Source organism: Myotis lucifugus, unplaced genomic scaffold, assembly GCF_000147115.1.
Source record: "Myotis lucifugus unplaced genomic scaffold, Myoluc2.0 scaffold_418, whole genome shotgun sequence".
NCBI classification, from domain to species: domain Eukaryota; kingdom Metazoa; phylum Chordata; class Mammalia; order Chiroptera; family Vespertilionidae; genus Myotis; species Myotis lucifugus.
The window spans coordinates 505,877-525,929 of NW_005871466.1; the positions used below are offsets into that span (position 1 = coordinate 505,877).

Sequence of the window (20,053 nt, forward strand, 5' to 3'; positions counted from 1 at the left end):
AATCGATTTTAGAGAGAGGAAGGGAGAGAGAGAAATATCAATGTGAGAAACTCCTGTATATGCCCTGACCAAGGATCGAACCCAAAACCTGGGTATGTGCCCTTACTGGTAATAGAACCAGCCACCCTTTAGTGTGCGGGATGCTCTCCAACCAACTGAGCCATCCAGCCAGGCCTTAAATAGTATATTTATATAACATTTCAATCAATTAAAAATGTAAACCAGTATTTTAACTCAATGTTTGTTTTTTATTGTTGTTGTTGTGGTTAATCCTCACCTGAGGATATTTTTTCCATTGATTTTTGTTTTTTGTGGGGTTTTTTTTGTTAGAGACAGTGGGAAGGAAGGAGGAGGGGGAGAGAGGAAAACATCTATTAAGAGAGACACATCTTACAATCCCGACTGGGGCTGGGGATTGAACCTGCATCCCAGGTACTTGACCTGGAATCAAACTGGAGACCCTTCGGTGCACAGGGCTGACACTCTAACCACTGAGAAACACCATCCAGGGCCAAATACGTGATTTATTTATTTATTTATTTATTTCCAAATATTTTTTTATATACAATTACATTTTTTTGCTTTTTCTTTATATAGTATGGCATTGGGCCATCTTATTAAAACTTTTGCAAACATTCTATTATGTGAGAGTATGCATTTTATTTAAACTTTCCCCCATCAATGTATCTGGACCCACCTGTGGGTGGAGGCTGTTTCTGTATCTCCATTTCTCTATCTTATTTCTCTCTTTCGTTTCTCTTTCTTCCTACCACATTTTTTTTGCCTCAGTTCTTGGCTGATTCTCTCTCTTCTCTGCCCTAAGACGGGAATATTTCTTGCTGAGGTAAGAAGTCTGATGCCAACAGGGAAAAGCACAGACCAGGACAGGAGGACAAGCTAGGGATATAGTCAGGGGAAGGCAGAAAAGAAGGAACATCTGGGCACTTGTAGAACCAATAATGGCCAAAGGTTAGTGGCATCCTAAGGTACCGCAGATTATTGCACTCACCTCATGCCTGGGTCTTAGAGGGTTCAAGGCAGCTACAAGAACAAAAGTAAGGTGAGGTAGGTAGCAAATAGGAAATGAAAATATAACATGATACAGTCCAGATAAAGCGTTTAGAACAATGTCCAGCACATAGTTATTGCTGTCATGTCAACATTGTCTCATTTTCATCGTCGTTGTTACTCTGTAACCCTTTGGGGAATCCCTTCTTCTTACATAATCTCTCACAGTTGTAACTATTCTTAGTTCATTTTAATCAAGGCAATGACTTTCTAAGTGGAATGTATACCACAGGAACATTATTTCCTTTCTTGTTGTTTTAATTCTCACCGAGGATACTTTTCCATTGGTTCTTAGAGAAAGTGTAAAGGAGAGGGAGGGACAGAGAGAGAGAGGAACATCGACTGGTTGCCTTCTACACACACCCAACCAACCGGGTCTAGGGATCCAGCCTGCAATGTAGGTATATGCCCTCGAATTGAAACCAGGACCCTTCAATCCGAGGGCTGATGTTCTATCCACTGAGCCAAATCGGCCAGGGCTCCATTTTTTTATTCAAATTTTCACTTTGATACAACCTGACCTTTACTTGTACCAGAGGACTGATAAGAGAAATAATGGGGTACATCCTGTTGCCATATATCATTCCAATTACTTTCCATTTCTGAGCTCATTCTATTTATTTACAACAAAAACTTAAGGTCATCTCTTCTTCCTAAGTCTAAGTTCTCTCTGTGATGAAGTCTTTCACAATTTTATATAACCTACAGCAGGTATTTCCAACAGATTCATTCAGTGGCCAAATTATTGTACTGAGCTCAACAATGTACACCCTGTCTAAAGGGGCAGCAGCTGGTCAGCTACAGCAGCATACCATCAGGCAAGAAGTGAGCAATGTCTGTCAAATTGTCAACAGAAGCAATTCAGTATTTTATCTGAAATCTCCCATTTTTTCAAATATTGGGAACTAATTTAAAAATTTCTAAACATTGTGAGAAATAAACAAAACACATCTGTAGCCCTGGCTGGTTTGGCTCTGTGGATAGAGTGTCAGCCTGCAGACCGAAGGGTCCCAGGTTCGATTCTGGTCAAGGGCACGTGCCCAGGGTTGCGGGCTCGATCCCCAGTGGGGGGCGTGCAGGAGGCAGCCAATCAATGATTCTCTCTCATCATTGATGTTTCTATCTCCTCTTTCTCTCTGAAATCAATAAAAATATATTTAAAAACAAAAACCACATCTGTAAACCACCGGTGGGCAACCTCTAACTCAAGGTATATTTATTTCCCATTCACAGAATCTTTTCCCCTTTTTGTCTAAACTGAACTCCCAATCACATAGCCCAGGCTGAGCGGCCATGAAGATGTCTTTACCCCCGTGGTAAAGCCACCAGCCCATCTCTCCCAGAGAACTAAAGAGGTTGCCTGCTCTTTCCTTCTAGTCTAGGAAATATAATGCCAACTGAGAAATGAAAACTGTGCCAAGGCATGTGGTAGGGAATTATAAAAATCCTTCTTGCCCTGGACTGTGTGTTCAGTGGTTAGAGTGTTGGCCCACACATCAAAGGGAGGCAACCAATTGATGTGTCTCTCTCACATCGATGTTTCTCTCTCTCTCCCCCCATCCCTCGTCCCTTCCACTCTATCTAAAAGCAATGGAAAAATATCCTTAGGTGAGGATTTTTAAAAAATTGCTCTTCCTCTAAAAATCAATAAAAGTATTTATTTTTAAAAGAATGACACTTTGGGCATAAGAAAATATGCTAATTTTTACATATATCCAATGAGGGTCAAGAGCTTCTAATTGAGAGTTGCTAATTGGTCAAAACAGAGAACAACTACTTCCTTTGGAAAGTTAGCTGGCAATTAGGAATTAGCTACAATAAAACATATAAGGTCATTTGTTGTTTTGTCAGCTTTTCATCTTTATAAAAAAGATTTGGCATCTATCCCAACCTTTTATTGATAATACTATACTATAGAGTAATAAATATGGTAGTTCTTAAGTATTAGAATGTTACTGCTAAATTGATGGGTAAGCTCATGTACATTAAGCTCATGAATTTAAAGGACATTTTCTTTTTTAAAATTTTATCCAGCTTACTTTCTTGATGACCATGTTTCTCATAAATGTAACAAATTTACATCTGTACATTTCGCACATAGATGACACAATATATTGTTTTCTTCCCAATCCTGTAGATTTTAAAGACTGGATTTTAAAACGAAATAAAATTTTACTGATGAAATACAGTATGCATTTGGTAAAGTAATAAAACATTTGAGCACAATGCTTTGCATAAAAACACATGCAAATGTTTGAGTACAGTGCAATGCTTGGATTATATTAAAGATTTAAATGGTATTTGAATGAAGTGTTTTATTTCATTGTAATATTGCAATGAAACACTTCAAATAATTACTATGTCAAAAATGTAAATTAAGCATCCAAATTTTAGCGTTTTCAATCTACAGTCTTAAATCTTTATACAGTTTGGGGGGGTTAAAATAATTTGAATGGCCAAGTAGTAAAAATTAAAACCTGATATTCACTGTCCATTCATTGTGTTAACATAAAAACATTCAAACCTGTAAAGAATTTTTGTGAGTTTGAGGCAAGATGTAGATAATTTCTGGGAAGCAGAAGCTCAGCAGATTGGGATAAATGCTCCAGAGAATGGTGGTTTTTCACCTATTTTTATAAGTTACAATCAAAGGAGATGTAGGTGGGTTACATGAAATCCACTGGTAATGGATGAGAGAGACCAAAGCCGGGGAAACCGCTGGGGTTGTATAAACAGTAAAATGAAAGCCCGGTCAGCGTTGTTCAGTGGTTGAGTGTCGACCTATGAACCTGGAGGTCATGGTTCGATTCCCGGGTTGGGGGCTTGATCAGGCAGCTGATCAATGATTCTCATTATCGGTGTTTCTCTCCCCCCCCCCTTCCTCTCTGAAATCAATAAAAATATATTTTTAAAAAAGTAAAATGATAGACACATCTTCTTTTACTGAGGTGGGTACAGGATAAATAAATCAACAATTAACATAATAACAATGAAGGAATTGGTGGTCTCTGTCCCGGAGCCCAGGGCATTCGGTTGTGCCCTGAGGGGTCTGGAAAAGGGAAGTTACAAGTCACCCTGACATTTCAGTATGTTATCTTAGATGCAAAAAGACATTATGCTCCGTTAAGGTAAAGACTGACCTTGTCAGGAGGTGACTACCCACCACAACTGCTTTTAAAGTTTAATTTCAGACCATCCTCTGGTTATTTTATTGGTAGGTCCTCAGTTTGCAAGACCGCCACGCAGGCCTTCCCTGAGCTCCTCAGGTCCGCAGGTGGCCCTTCCGTCCGCAGTTGCCAAAGTCCTAAGCAAATTTGCATCGAGCAATGCACTTGTGCTGCCTAATTAGAGACGGCGCGTCAACACCCATTTTGCGGACTGACCGCCAGCGAAGAGCAACTGCGCACTAGCGGTCCCAGCGGCGGGATCCGGGACCGGACGCCAGGGGAGGTGAAGCGACGTGCGACCCGGACCTGGGCTCCCGCGGGCTTTCACCGAGGCGTCCATTCCGTTTAATTCCCCGGGAAACGAGCGCTCCGCCGAGCCAGCAGGGAGACGTGCAGGGCCGATGGCGAGGGCGCTCTGCCGCCGCCGCACTGAGTCAGGTCGCCGTCCCCAGAGCCCGGCGCCGGGGAAGCTGGGTCCTCCCGACGGTGGGACCTGCGACCGAGCCGGTGGGCGGGCCTAGCCGGTGGGCGGGCCTAGCCGCTCCGCACGGATCCCTCCGCCGCCTCGGGTCCTTCCGCGCCAAGTAGTGCGCCGCCGGCCGCCAACGCGGGCCGCGGGAACCCGGCCGAACGGCGCGCGGACGGCCGCCGGGTGAGGAGTCCCCACAGTGGAGGGTCGCTCGGGTGGGCCGTGTCTTCATCTGCGCGGTCGCGGCGGGCCCGGGGTTCGGGGAGACCGTGCGACCGAGCGCTAGGAGCTGGGAGAGCACCGGTGGGCGGCCGCGGCGGGGGAGGCAGGTGCCGCGCCGCCCCGCCCCGCCCCCACCGCCGGCCGGAACAGGAAGCAGCGCAGCCAGGCCTCCCTGGGCGGGGGCGCCCGGGCTCGGGAGGCGCGTGACCCAGTTCGTCCCGGAGTAGGTTTGACAGGTTGTCAGCCCGCTCCCCGCCCCCACCGCCTTCCGGGTTCCCCTCCCGGGCGCCGGGCCGAGGGTCACCGCTCTCTCGGCCGCGGCCTCGGCCTCCTATTGGCCCTCTCGCTGCCTGCCGTTCCGCCACGCCTCCGCCTCGGCCTCTCATTGGTCCTCGTGCCGCCGACCCCCTCCCGTTGGTGCAGGGCGGCCCCCCGCCCCGCCTCCATTGGCACGGCCCCTCGGGGGGAGCCGAGCCCCGCTGGCCGCTCGCTCGCGGTTCCTGCGGGCTTCTGCCGCCGCCGGCGCCCTCGTCCTTCCCGTCCAGTCCTGCCCTCGCTTGTGCTCCGCTCCCAGGGCTTCCCGTCTCCCCGTCTCTCCTTGCCCTGCGCCCCGGGAGCCGGAGCCCCGAGCGGCTGCACCCGCACGGCCCGGCCCCGCCGGACCCTGGGGCTCCGCGTCCAGCGCTGCCCACTCGCTCCTCCCTGCCCCGTCCTCCACTTTGCGTCACTTCGCAGTTCCCTTTCTTCCCTGAGTCGGAGGCGGCGGAAGACGTTCCGGGGCTTCCTCTCGGTGTCCAATGGGCGGGGGTCCCGGCGCGCCCCCCTTTCTCCGCCCCGCCCTGCAGTTCCTCCCCGGCTCAGCCAGGGGAACAGACCCCCCAGCTAGCACGGAGTCACGGGACACACGTGACAAATATCTAAAATGGTTATTGCTTGGGTTTTTGAAACGGAAAATGAACTGGAGCGGCCAGATCAACCCAGACCTAGGGTCAAGATCGAGTTCTTAAAGGACCACGTGAAAACGTAATGACAAAGTTCATTATCCCCGAATCATAATCAGTTTTTCTTGGGGAATTTACTCATATCGCTGCCACATTGTTCTAACAATTTAAGCTGTGTGTGTGTGTGTGTGTGTGTGTGTGTGTGTGTGTGTGTGTGAGAAATTTGTGCTAGTTTTGTAAATGGCTGCTTGACTGATGAGGCTGAGGTTTGGAGCGTAAGTGTTTTGGCTTCAAAGAAACCTTTAATTTTTCGAATGAGGAAAACTCAAGTAGATTTCTCAAGGTCATTAAAGTGAGAGATCTCAAACTTAAACCCAGGTCAGAGTCCTCAGAGGCCCACCAGGAAAACCCGTCATGGCTTATTCATGTGTGCAGAATGGCAGGTACATAGCTGTGTTCCCGTCTGTCACAGGGGCCCCAACAGGCTCCCACCTGGCCTCCAAGGCCCTGCCTTCCAGGACTCCCCGGGCCTCTCCAGCTCCCACTTACTGCTGGCCAAGTACCTGACAGTCCTGTTTCCTGACCTGTCTGGGTCAGCTCGCTTTCAGACTGCTCACGTATGTGCCCCAGGGAGGCATTCCTGACCCCTATCTACAGCAGGACCCTCCAGCCTGACTTTGTACCTGACAGGCCCTGTTACTTCCTGCAGAGCCTGGGCACAGTGTGAAATCCTGTTTATTTACTTATGATCTGTTCCCCTTAGCCTCCCCTCCGCCACTAAGATGTGAGCTCCTGGACACAGCAGCCTTTTCTGTGTTTTTTTTTTCAGAGCTGTACCTCCAGGGCACAGAATAGGTAGGTATTCAATAAATCCTTGATAGATCAATGAGCGGTACGGTACCTTAGCTGTGTTCACATGGACTAACCAGCTGTCCTCCATGAGCTCGTCAGAGGGGCTCTGAAGGACGAACCAAACTGTCCTTCATGTCTGATCCTGCCAACATTATATATGTAGTCACACCTGTAAGTGACAGAGTTGGGGGAAATGGTTCCTCTCTCTGTATTTTGTGTTTGTGTGCTTTATTTCTGGCCATTTTTTAACAAGGAGAGTGAGAAACTTGCCCCCAAAACCACCTTTTCACCCGCCTTTTTTACAGCGGTTCCCAGCCTGTTGTCACTGCCTTGCCCTCACCCTGACCCCAAGTGGGCAGATACCTGGCAGGGAGTGCCTCCTTCCTCCAGGGCAGTCTCAGAGGGCGTGGGCTTTCGGCGGGTTAGGGTGGAGGAAGGGAAGGAGTTGTGGCTCAGTGTCACTAACTCACTAGGCTGGGTCCCTGTCGCTGGTTCTATCTTAAGCAGAAGAGAAGGAAGCCCCTTCTCGTTTCCCCTTCCTCCTGGGGTTCTGTTCAGCTAGAACTGTCCCACCTTTCTCAGGAATCCTTGCACAGGGACACATTCTCTACCTGCTGAGGCCAAGAGATCCCGAGTCAGTTGCTGTGAAGTGGAAATCTAGTCCTAACCGCCCCAAACAGGCAGTGTGAGCCTGGCGGGTTCTGGAAACTCCCTGGGTCTGTTACATCACCTGCCTTTGCCTAGGTTGTATGTGCATATTTTAGAGAGATAGACAACTATCAACCCAAACAAGAACCCTGCGGCTTCCCCTCGGGCCACAGAGAGGCTGCCAGGAGCGATAAAGCCAGTGCTTCCTAATTCGTGTCCAGTAGGACAGATTGGATTTCTAGGCCTGTGGTCCAGGCCAGAACCCTCCAGTTCACTCTGGTTGGGCCGTCTGGGGTCAGGCCCACCCCTGGACCAGGGATTGGCCAGGAAAATGGAAAGTGTTGACCGGGTTAAACCAACCAGAGCATATTCTTAGACCAGGCGTGGGGTCAGCTCCTGGTAAGTGTGTGGCACTGAAATCTACTTGAAGATGGGGTGGGGATGGATGCTGAGGGGGTAGTCAACAGTGCCCTGTAAGTATTTGACACAGTTCAGGTGTGGCTCCTGCCATTAGGGAGTGACTCATGGGATGGGAGGTGGGTTATAAAACAGTATGGAGTTTCCTCAAACATTTAGATATGGAACTGCCATTTGACCCAGTGATCCCACTTCTAGGAATATATCCCAAGAAACGCAAAGCATCAATCAGGAAAAATGTATGCACCCCTATATTCATAGCAGCACAATCTACAATATCTAAGATCTGGAATCAGCCCAAGTGCCCATCAGTAGATGAGTGGATAAAAAAAGCTGTGGAGCATTTATGCCATGGAATACTATGCAGCTGTAAAAAAAAAAAAAAAGAAGAAGAAGAAGAAGAAGAATCTCTTACCCTTTGAGACAGCATGGAGGGACCTGGAGATTATCATGCTAAGTGAAATAGGTGAATCAGAGAAAGACAAGTATCACATGATCTCACTCATATAGAATCTAATGAGCAAAATAAACTGATGAACAAAACAAATCCAGAGACATGGAAAAGTAGAAACCATGGGCAAAGAAATAAAGAGAATTATATGATTAGGAATTTGAAATATATCAGTGAAAAAAAACAACACACAGAAAATGAAATGTGGGAGGGAGGAGAGAAGCAATTATATTTAATGAATTTGTAACAAAAAGTGAGTGTGAGGTTGTGGAGAAAAGGGAACCCTGGTGCTATGTTGGTAGGAACGTAAACTGATGCAGCCACTATTGAAAACAGTATGGAGGTTCCTCGGAAACTTGAAAATAGAACTGCCATATGGTCCAGCAATTCCACTTCTGGGTATTTATCTGAAGAAAACTAAATTGCTGTCTCAAAAAGATAATATGCACCCCATGTTCATTGCAGCATTATTTACACAGCAAAGACATGGAAACAACCTAAGTGTCCAAGTACAAAGGGATAAAGAGGGTGTGGTACAACCCTGGTCAGGTAGCTCAGTTGGTTGGAGCATTGTCCCTATGTGCCAAGGTTGTGGGTTCGATCCCAGGTCCTGGCACATAGAGGAATCAGCCAATGAATGCATAAATAAGTGGAACAATAAATCCGTGTTTCTCTCTTCCTTTCTCTAAAATCAATTTTTTAAAAAACCAGGCTGGTGTTGCTCAGTGGTTGGGTGTTGACCCACAAACCAGGAGGTTGAGGTTCAGTTCTCAGGGCACATGACCAAGTTGCGAGCTCCATCCCCAGTAGGGTGTGTGCAGGAAGCAGCCAATCAATGATTCTCTCTCATCATTGATGTTTCTCTCTCTCTCTTGCTCTCCATTCCTCTCTGAAATCAATAAACTTATTTTTGAAAAAAGAAAAGATGTGGTACATATATACAATGGAATATTATTCAGCCATAAAAAGAAGGGAATTCTGTCATTTGCAACAACATGAATTAATCTTGAGAGCATTATGCTAAGTGAAATAAGTCAGAGAAAGACAAATACTATATGATCTGCTTTTATGTGGAATCTAGAAAAATGAAGAAACACAAACGCATAGAAACAGACAACAGATTAGCGGTACTAGAGGTGGAGATGGGGGTGGGCGGGGTGGAGATAGTGGGTGAAAGGTAGTCAAAAAGTACAAATGGCCAAACTTCCAGTTATAAGAAAAATGAGTTCTGAGACAATGTATACCATGGGGATGATAGTCTACAATACTGTATTGTATATTTGGAGTTTGCTAAGAGAGTAGATCTTAAAAGTTCTCATCACAAGAAAGCAGTGGGCGGTGAGCAGAGCCTCTCAGAAATCCGTCAGCATCTCTCTTTTCCATTCTCCTTCTCCTTCCTCTCCTCCCGCGTGAGGAAGGGGGATCTTAGCGTGTGATGGGGGCGGGTGTCTTGGGAGAAGACGGGGGCTCCTGGGCCTTCGTGGGGAGGGGACCCGGGTCCTGCTGGAGCGGGGGACTCGTCTTGGCCACCACGATTTCGTCCACAGTGGCCAGCTGCAGCACGATGTCCACCACGGCCCGCAGCGCTTGGGCCTTGGCCGCCAGGGTGTCCCACACAGCTTCCTGGGCCACGTTGATGATCCCCTCGACGCCCACTCCGATCAGGAAGTGCCCTTGCTGGTGCGCGGCGGTCATGTCTGCCATCACCTGGGAGACGGCGAGGCCCGCGTTCTCCGCCAGGGTCGCGGGGAGAGACCGCAGGGCCTGGGCAAACGCCAGGAGCGCGGGCCCGCTGGGCCCTTCCAACGCGGCGCCTTTATCCGCGAGGATTTTCGCCAGAGCCATCTCGGTGGCCCCGGCGCCCGGGAGCAGCCGGGGGTCCTGGCACAGCCGCGCGAAGGCGTCGATGCCGTGGTAGACGGCCTGCTCCGCCCCGCGCAGCCCCTCCTTGGTGGCCGCCCTGAGCACCAGGGTGAGGGCGGGCGTGTCGGGGCCCTCCCACTCGAACACCACGGCCGAACCCTCCCCCAGCTCCTGCGGGTACACGCGCTGGCACTTCCCCAGCTGCTGCGGGGGGAGCAGATAGGGCATCACGGGCGTGCCCAGCACCTCGCTCAGGCACGCCAGCTCGCGCAGGGCCTTCACCTGGATCACCATGATGCCGCTCCGGTCCGCCTGCGCCAGCGTCCGCTCCTCGACGTCCCCCCACACCACCGCCACGTTCACGTTCCCCGTGGCCAGCTGCAGCACCTGCTTCTCCGTCATCTGCTGGTTCCCTTTCAGAAAGCGGACGAGCTCGGCGGAGCTGGAGATGGTGGCAGTGGCGGGCGCCTTGGGATGCGCGAGGCCGAAGGAGCAGGCGAAGAGCGCCACCCGGGCGCCGCCCACCATGGCGGTCACCCTCCCGCAGGGCTTGCCGGCCACGGCCAGCCCGGGCAGCAGGCACGAGCGGTCCAGCTGCCCGCCCGGCAGCGCGCACACGCCCAGGCGCTCGGGGCGGAAGGTGCCGTCCAGCTCCTGGGCCTCCCAGCACGCCTGTGCCACCAGCCTGGTCAGGAACTCCGCGTGGGACAGCGTGTGCGTGTTCATCGCCGTGTGCAGGACCCAGAACGGGTCCTCCAGGGGCCCCAGCGAGCGCACGGCCAGCGAGGGCAGCAGCGCCAGCGTCTCGGCGGTGGCCGCGGCGTAGGCCTCGCGGAGCTGGGCGCGGGGCAGGCCGGCCAGCAGCAGGAGCTCGGCCTCGGCCAGCAGGGCCTCGGCCAGCAGCACCACGAAGGCCGCGCCGTCGCCGCTGTGCTCGGCGTGGCTGAGCGCCGCGTCCCGCAGGAGCCGGGCGGCGGGGTGCTCCAGCTCCAGGGCCCCCAGGATGGCCGTGGCGTACCCCGTGATCACCGTCTCGCCCTTGGCGGTCACCAGGAGCTTCTGGAGGCCGAGGGGGCCGTAGCACGGCCGGATGATCCCTCCCAGGGCGTGCGCCGCCGCCAGGCTCCGCAGGAGGTGCTGTTCTTCCCCGCCCGGGCCGGGCCACAGCCGCTGGGGCAGCTCCCGCACCGAGGGGGCTCCGTCGTCCATGGCCTGCGGAGAGGGGCCCACCCGGCTGCTGGGCGCCCCCACGCCGACCTCTGAAGCTCCTCAAGGAGTCAGTGGACAAAAGGGCGCATCACCCGCTGTCTGGAGACATCCGCCCTCCAGGCGCAGGGCCGGGTGACCTGCTGAGAGCGCCAGCCTGAAATCACCCCAAACGGATCTGTCAGGGAACCCTCTTGGGGCCTCTGAGGGTGGGAAGCTGAAAGGGATCTTCTCTTGATGACCTCACAGAGTGGCACGTGGAACCCTGAGCGGGGAATGAGGTCACAGAGGATGGTTGGAGTCCGTAGGGGCAGGGGGCAGGCAGAAGTCAGGCCTGATGGTCCGGTAATGAGGGACAGGCCTATGCGCCAGGTCCCAGTTTCATTTAAACTTTGGAGACGAAGAGGAAGGAGTCAGGTGAAAATACCGACCCCCTGCTTTAGCCGTGGCCCCCGCTGTGCTGTCCGTCTGAGGGGAAGCGTGTGCCGGACCATCTGACTGACACCAGCCAGGCTGTTACCTGTCTGCCTTTGCCTCCTTGGCCCCCTTCTCCGTCCGTGCTATTCATCGGAGACCTTCAGGTGTCTGTTGGTCTGTTTATCTTTCAGGGTGCAGGTGTGTGAGGCCACAGAGTGTGGCAACTCCTCCCAATGACAGTGAGGTCACTGATCTGGCAGAGACAGGACAAGGCGAGGGAGGGAAGGAAGCCGACAGCCTACAGACAGATAGAAATGGACCCAGAGGAGTCAAAGAGGTGAGGAAGGAAGAAAACACAAGTGTCTGAAGTTGGGGCCCTCCCACATCACCCTCCACCCTTAGAAGGTAAGTTTCTTCCCCATCCTCGCTCCCTCCTCTCCTTGTGTAGAGCCTGTTGGAGTAAATGATTGCTTCTTTTTCGGTTTAACAAATATTTATTGAGCACCCACAATGTACAGTGTAATGAGGAGTACAGAGATGACAGGAATATAGAGCCTTTCGAGGGAGAGAGATTTCTACCAAAGGAACACAACTTTCCACACAACTTCCCATAGGTGCTAGGCAGGGCACCAGCTGGTGGACATGAATGTGTCTATTTATTTAAACTAGAGCAGCGGTTCTCAACCTGTGGGTCGCGACCCCTTTGGGGTCGAACGACCCTTCCACAGGGGTCACCTAAGACCATCGGAAAACACATATATAATTACATATTGTTTTTGTGATTAATCACTATGCTTTAATTATGTTCAATTTGTAACAATGAAATTGGGGGTCACCACAACATGAGGAACTGTATTAAAGGGTCGCGGCCTTAGGAAGGTTGAGAACCACTGAAGAAGAAGGGAGAAAGAATGAGAGAGAAACACTGACCTGTTGTTCCACTTATTTATGCATTCATTGGTTGATTCTTTTAAAAAAATATACTTTTATTGATTTTAGAGAGGAAGGGAGAGGGAGAGATGGAAACATCAATGATAAGAGAGACTCATTGATTGGCATATGGGGACGATGTTCCAACCAACTGGGCCACTTGTCCAGGGCAGAATATGGGTATAGCTATTATGATTAGGGGAAAGATGGCCTTGGCCGGTGTTGCTCACTGGTTAGAGCGACCAGCCCTCGCACTGAAGGTTGGATTCTGGGTAAAGAGCATGCACCTGGGTTGCAGGTTCGAACCCAGGCCTCAGTGGGGGCACATGTGGGAGGCAACCAATCGATGGCATATTGATGTTTCTCTTTCTCATCGCCAACTCCCCATACCCACTGCGCCTTTCCGCGCTCTCTAAAAAGCAATGGAAACAATATCCTCAGATGAGGATTAACAACAACAAAAAGGGATTAGGGGAAAGACAGAGCAATGCCATTCATTTTCATTTGGAAAAACCTTTTTACTTTGTTTAATGGCAGATGTTCCTGGGGAGGGGGATAGAACTCTGAAACGGATAATAACAGTCCAGAGTCATGATAGTATGGCAGACGTTGTTTTAATATTTCCACAGACAAGACAGTAGTGAGAAAGAAAAGAAATCACAGTGAAAGTGAAATATAATTAAGGCTAGAGAGGAAATAATTTTGGAGAAAAAAAACTTTTCCCTTAACAACTTGATTGCTTTTATAAAAATTATAGTTATTCATTATAAAAGTTAAAAAGAAAAATACAAAGAAACTAAATGGGTATGTAAAGTACAGCATAGGGAATATTGTCAATAATCCTATGAGAACTGTGGATGGCGCCAGGTAGGTCCTAGACTTATCAGGGGACCACTTTGTAAATTGTGTCTCACCACAATGCTGTACACCTGAAACAAATATAAAATAATATTGAAATTTTTTTAAAAAGGAGAAAGAAAAAGAATGTCATTTGGAATCTCAGCCCAGAGATAATCCTTGTTTATATTTCGATGAATGTGATTACTTTAAACATACATATACACAGAAAGTTGTGGACTGACACAGTTTGACAGAAGTGGGTTGTATGACACATATTGTATGTGCTACTCTGTAGTCATTCTCTCCTCAGCATTATCTTGGCTGAGAGAGATGTTTCTAAGTAGGTGTTATGCTGTCTGCAGACTATGGACAGTTCTTTTTGCAGCAGCAGCAGCAGCAGCAGCAGCAGCAGCAGCAGCAGCAGCAGCCTCTGGTTTCCAGGACGGGCACTGAGATGGCATGTTGGTGTCACCACTGCCCTATGGACAACTCTTTTGACAACTCGTTGATTTTGGAAACTCCGTGAGAAACAGGCATGATCCTCTCCACCCAGGTTTCTGAAAGCCAGTAACACTGGGAAGAGTGTCACCTAAGAAATGTTGATTATAGGCGGCAAAGATGACTTGCCAGTTTCTTTATAGAAATGTACATTGTGACAACCAACATAAAATGTAGCAAGGTGTGCACATATACATTGTTTATAAAGATACAGTTTCTTCTTAAAAAGTAAACACTCCTGCCGAAACCGGTTTGGCTCAGTGGATAGAGCGTCGGCCTGCGGACTGAAGGGTCCCAGGGTCGATTCCGGTCAAGGGCATGTACCTGGGTTGCGGGCACATCCCCAGTGGGAGATGTGCAGGAGGCAGCTGATCGATGTTTCTAACTCTCTGTCTCTCTCCCTTCCTCTCTGTGAAAAATCAATAAAATATATATATTTAAAAAAAAAAAAAGTAAACACTCCTGTAAAAGATTGTCTTAGATCTTTTTCTTAAGCATGTTTTCCCATTTCTTTCACTTATTCCACAATTATTTATTGAGCTGCTGCTGAATAATATGTATAAAAGGTGAATAAGACAGACAGCTGTGGCTGTCTCCACGGGGCTTAGAGTGGGCTACAGACAGCTAATCCAAACTCATTACTGGCCGGGGGAGCCTTGATGAGGTAAAGCTCAGGTGTTATAGAAACATGGGGGGAGGGGAACACATAACCATCCCCATTGGAAGAACGGTGGTCTGGAATGGAAGTGAAGTCTGAAGTGTGAGCTGAAGGAAAGAAAAAAAAAAGAAGAAGTGGGGATTGGGACAAGCTGGTAAAGGGTGTTGTCCACCAAAAGTAGTCCTGAAGGCTGCAGCTCATGGTGAGGAGGAAGGGAAGGGGCTAGAACAGTGGTTCTCAACCTTCCTAATGCAGCAACCCTTTAATACAGTTCCTCATGTTGTGGTGACCTCCAACCATAAAATTATTTTGTTGCTACTTCATAACTGTAATTTTGCTACTGTTATGAATCATAATGTAAATATCTGATATGCAGGATGTATTTTCATTGTTACAAATTGAACATAATTAAATCATAGTGATTAATCACAAAAACAATATGTAATTATATATGTGTTTTCCGATGGTTTTAGGCGACCCCTGTGAAAGGGTCGTTCGACCCCCAAAGGGGTCTCGACCCACAGGTTGAGAACCGCTGGGCTAGAAGGAGTTGACTGGAGGGTGGCAGGGGCTCCAGAGAGCCATGTCAAGGAATTTAGATTTCATCCTGAAGGGTGATCGATGGACTGTGAGTTCCATTTCCACTGGACAAGTGTATCATTTTCTGCTGTGAAATCCTCACCTGTTTGAGTACACAGCACAGGGGAAAGTGACCATTTGATCGCTGTCTCTGACCCTTAAGGACGGCCAGTCTCATAAAACAGGCCTCAAACTATACATTCTACACTCATTTTTTTTTTTTTTTACTTATCTTTACACAGATCAAACCAGCCAAGGAACTACTAAATCTTGATTTTACTTTTTACTATGTGGACACAGCCATTGTTAAATTCACTTTGATTTTATTTAACCTTCAGATTGATTGGATGTAAAATAAATGTAAATACATTTTTTTGTGTGCCAAGAAGAGTTTGCATGCAGTTAACCCATTCCATACAATTGTCTGACAGTGTACACTTTGCTCTACTAAGATGGGTAGGCATCAATGGAGGCTGTTTGGTAGTTATATCCTTACCAGACCCTGAGATGTGACCTTACTTAGAAACAAGACTGTTGCAGATATAATGAATTAAGATGAGGTTATACTGGATTAGGGTGGATCCTGAATCCAATATGACTGGGATCCTTACAAGAACAGAAGACACACATGCAAGATGGCCATGTGGCGATGGAGGCCGAGATTGGGATGATGTACCTGTGAGCCAAGAATGCCACAGACGGTGGGCAGCCACCAGAAGCCAGAAGGGAGAAATGGAACAGATTCTCCCTCAGAGTGTCCGGAAGAAACCAGCCCTGCCAACACCTTGATTTTGGACTTCTAGGTACCAAAACCGGAAGAGAGTAAACTTCTGCTGTTAAAAGCTGCCCAGTTTGTGGTTGTTTGGTGCAGCATCCCTAGGAATCTATAAGGTGGTCTTGCATGTCAATAAAGGAGAGGAGCCTAAGAAAGTGTGTGTGTGTGTGTGTGTGTGTGTGTGTGTGTGAGAGAGAGAGAGAGAGAGAGAGAGAGAGAGAGAGAGAGAGAGGGAGCGCGCATTTCTAGGAGTTTATGACACTTGCTGGCAGAATGTTTTCTAGGCCACCTCTTGTGAATAGACACACTGTCTGCTGACTTGTCCCATCCCTGCCCTTCCCCTCAAACGCCTATGGTCATGCACACAATGGATATCAATATTTAATCTTTCTATTTGCATGTTTTTCCATGTTTATTTTTCAGTTGCCTGCTCGCCCCTCTTTTGTTTATTTTGTTAAGAAGTGCCAGGCTTAGAGTGTTCACCCCCAGAGGGCAAGATTCTTATCTTTCTAAAATGTGCTCAGAAGGCCTGCTGACTCATGCCCCAGACTCTTCTACACATATTATTATTGTTATTTTTAATTTATTTTAGAGAGAGGAAAGGGGAGAGATAGAGAAACATCAATGTGAGAGAGAGGCATTGATGGTTGCCTCCCATACACACCCCGTACGGGAAGATGTTCCAACCAACTAGGCCACACGGGTCAGGGCCACAAATTATTTCTGAAGGTGATTGTTTTGGTTGTGTCTTCTCAGTTTTTCCCTTGAACTTTTCTATCATACTGGTACACGGTCTGCATTACTGAAATAACTTATGCAAAGTAATATGAATTTTAAAAGCTAAAAATGCACCACAGACTAAATATGAGTGAATTTTAAGTGATTGAAGTTATTTTTAAAACATTTTTTCTGAGAAATAAAGGAGAAAACAATGATAGCCATTCATGCAGCTTTTTAAAGTGTAACTTTGATAGTAAAAATATGAACACAAAATGGTATAATTTAGAATTTAAGTTTTCAGTGGTCTTTCCCCAACTGTAAAAGTTTGGTTCCTAAAAAACTCTGAGGAATTTAAGACTTTGAGGGAAAACACAAAGAGAGGAATAATCATCAGTGAACCTATAGGAGATCTTATCAATATTTTTACATTCTCGCCCTGGCTGGTGTGGCTCAGTTGGTTGGAGAGTCATCCCTTGCAAGGAAAGATTGCTGGTTTGATTCCTGGTCAGGGCACATACCTAGGTTTTGGGTTCAGGTTTGATCCCTGGTGGGGGTGTGTACAGGAGGCAACCAATCTATGTTTCTCTCATCAAAGTCTGTCTGTCTCTAAAAAAAAAAACACACCAAAAAGTAACCATATCCTCTGGTGAGGAGATAAATATATTTTACATTCACTAAAAGTGATAAAGACAACTCTGAATAAAGACCATGTCAATGATACTTATAGGCCTTCAAATAGTAAGAATGGGTACTGTACTATGACTTTTTATTCACTACCACTTGTTTGCTAGACTCTGAGAATCTCATTTGCTTACAGTTCATGAGGTTTTTTTTGTTGTCGTTGCAGATAAAAAACCCTCTACCTACATTTTAAATATTTAATATATATTTTAGATTATACTACCTGTGCTTTGAAAGATTACATTATTATAGAGAAATGTAATATAGAAAGTGAAAGTTCCCATAATCCAACCTCCTGAGATGACTGCAGTTAGTACATATCTACCATATTGGGAAAAATGCCTATTTAACGCTTACTGGATAGAAAGTAGACATTCCTTTTTTATTCCCCCCCCCCCCAGATGTTCGTGCCTTTCTAACTTTATAATTTTGGGGCACCTCAGCTACCTGCCTTCTGGATTTGTGGTCTCACAGCTGTGTAATTTGGATAATGGAGATAGAAAAACCTTTGAAAAGCTTTGTTGAACAATTATTTCTTGAATACTTCATCTGCATCCTGAGTTATATTTTATTTGTTCTGCCTGTGGTAACTCCATGGGGACGAGCCTACTAGCCTTTTTAAAACAGATTCCAGCGACTTGTCTGCTCACACTATCCAAAGGAATAGAGATGGAAGGCTGGGCTTACTCATCATCACCGTCTTCTATCTTTCCAGAAGCATCACTGCACAAACCTCTACTTTACCCTTCCATTCGTTCCGCCCACTTTCTGTCCTTAGTCCTTAGTTTCCTTTTATTTATTTTTTAAGGGTCTTGAAATATACCTTTTAAATATTTTTAAAAAATATTTTTATTGATTTCAGAGAGGAAGGGAGAGACAGAGAGAAAAATAGAAACATGAGTGATGAGAGAGAATCATTGATCAACTGGCTCCTGCACATCCCTCACTGGGGATTGAGCCTGTAACCTGGGCATGTGCCCTGACTGGAATCGAACTGTGACCTCTTGGTTCATAGGTCAATGCTCAACCACTGAGCCATGTTGGCTGGGCAATACCTTTTTTAAAAATATATTGATTTGAGAGAGAGAGAGAGAGAGAGAGAGAGAAACATTGATTGGTTGTTCCATTTATTTATGCATCCATTGGTAGATTCCAGCATGTGCCCTGACTGGGGATGGAAGCCGAAGCCATGGCTTATTGGGAGGATGCTCTAACCACTGAACACCCGACCAGGGTCCTAGTCGTTTCCTTTTAAAACGCCTCTCCAGCAGGAGTGACTTGCAGTTTGCACACACTGACACTTAAATTCCCCCAAGTGTTGAAGAAGTGAACTTAATTATCCAGATACATAATTTTGTGCACATTTGAAAATGGCTGTTCTAATTCCAGCATTGAACCCAGGTAAACATTTGGATCAATAATCCAATTTTTCAAACTTTAAAGTGTCAAGTGTAGAAAATATGAAAATGGGTGAGTAATAATAAACTTTGAATATGCCACTTCATACATTTATCATTTGTCACAGATATGTTGTATTTCTATGCATAATAGACACTTTTAATTTATAGTTTGCATTTACCAAGCCAGCTTCTCCCCAAGCTCAAAATTCCCTTGGTTGTAAATTTAGTCAACTTGGAAAAGCCAGTAGGGAATAAGCCCTGAAGGAATTCAAATGACTATCTTATTAGAGTCATCATTTCAAAAAATGATGCTTTTAGTCAGAATAGACTCTGGAAATCAAATTGTGTATTTTGCTCAACTAGGAAACACAATTTAAAGTTTATATTCTGGCTATTGGGAGGAAGGGAAGGTGAACAACATAGCTGGAAAGACCACATATTATTTTTACCCTCTACTAAAACTGTGTTGTGAAGATGAAAAGAAATAATAGGAAGTGCCCAGTGTGTCCAGCCTAGAGTATATGCTTATTAAATGAGTTTATCCTAATTATTTTGCAGATGGTTTGATAGGACTTAATATTTCCCCGCAATTCAAATCAATGATGTTTTCAACTCCCGTACTAATCTGGACGGAAATCACATAGCCCAGTTGCCTCCCTGTTCAGACAAGAAACCCAGAATCCCACATCTGTAGCCAGCCTCCTTCCAGAGACTGCACATTTCAGATCTCTGATTCTACCCCATTTTCCTTTGGCCATTGTTACTCATGACAAGAGTTGCTTAGAAGTACTTGGTATTTTTTTTGTCTATCACAACACACTGAACATTCAAGTCAAGTTGCTGGGTTTGTATGGGCTTATACCTCCCAGCATTTTAGTCCACATGCCTCCGTTATTCTGGTGTGCCAGCTGTACCAGCCCTTTCTGGATCATTTTATTAAAATGACGTTGTAATAGCAAAACTATCGGCGGAATAGGATTATTGCGAAGCTGCAGCGCATTTCTCCTCCGCAGACACGCGTTTCAACAGGAGAACCCCAGCCCGGGCCGGCGGAGTCTGTCCGGCTCCGGGCGCGCGCAGCAGCAGCCTCCTCCTCCCCCCGCGGCCGCCGCGCACACCCGGACCCGGATCCCGGATCCTCGGCTCCGCAGCTTGGCGCTCTCCCGAGCCGGAGCCGGAGCCGGAGCCGCGGCGTCAGAGGAGGAGGCAGCGGGGGCGGGGGAGGGGCAGTGAGGTCAGCGGCGGCGGCGC

At 47.5% G+C, this 20,053-nt stretch overlaps 2 protein-coding genes and 1 non-coding gene across 3 annotated transcripts in view; 1 reads left to right on the forward strand and 2 right to left on the reverse strand.

Annotated features, from left to right (window-relative positions):
• The window catches only part of XRCC2 (X-ray repair cross complementing 2), a 162,740-nt gene extending 146,434 nt beyond the window's left edge, over positions 1 to 16,306 (forward strand). Inside the window, exons 4-5 of the transcript XR_002826194.1 lie at positions 11,913 to 12,126; positions 15,469 to 16,306. The gene's annotated coding sequence lies outside the window, so the exon portion shown is untranslated. The remainder of the gene's footprint in view (positions 1 to 11,912; positions 12,127 to 15,468) is intronic.
• On the reverse strand, positions 9,285 to 11,369 carry CCT8L2 (chaperonin containing TCP1 subunit 8 like 2). The gene has a single exon (XM_006102562.3). The coding sequence runs from the start codon at positions 11,305 to 11,307 to the stop codon at positions 9,661 to 9,663; it is 1,647 nt and encodes a 548-aa protein (XP_006102624.1). The 5' UTR covers positions 11,308 to 11,369; the 3' UTR covers positions 9,285 to 9,660.
• Positions 13,907 to 13,972, reverse strand: LOC111823192. The gene has a single exon (XR_002826199.1). It is a non-coding gene; the product is annotated as a small nucleolar RNA SNORD95 (small nucleolar RNA).
• Positions 16,307 to 20,053: the final 3,747 nt, after the last annotated feature.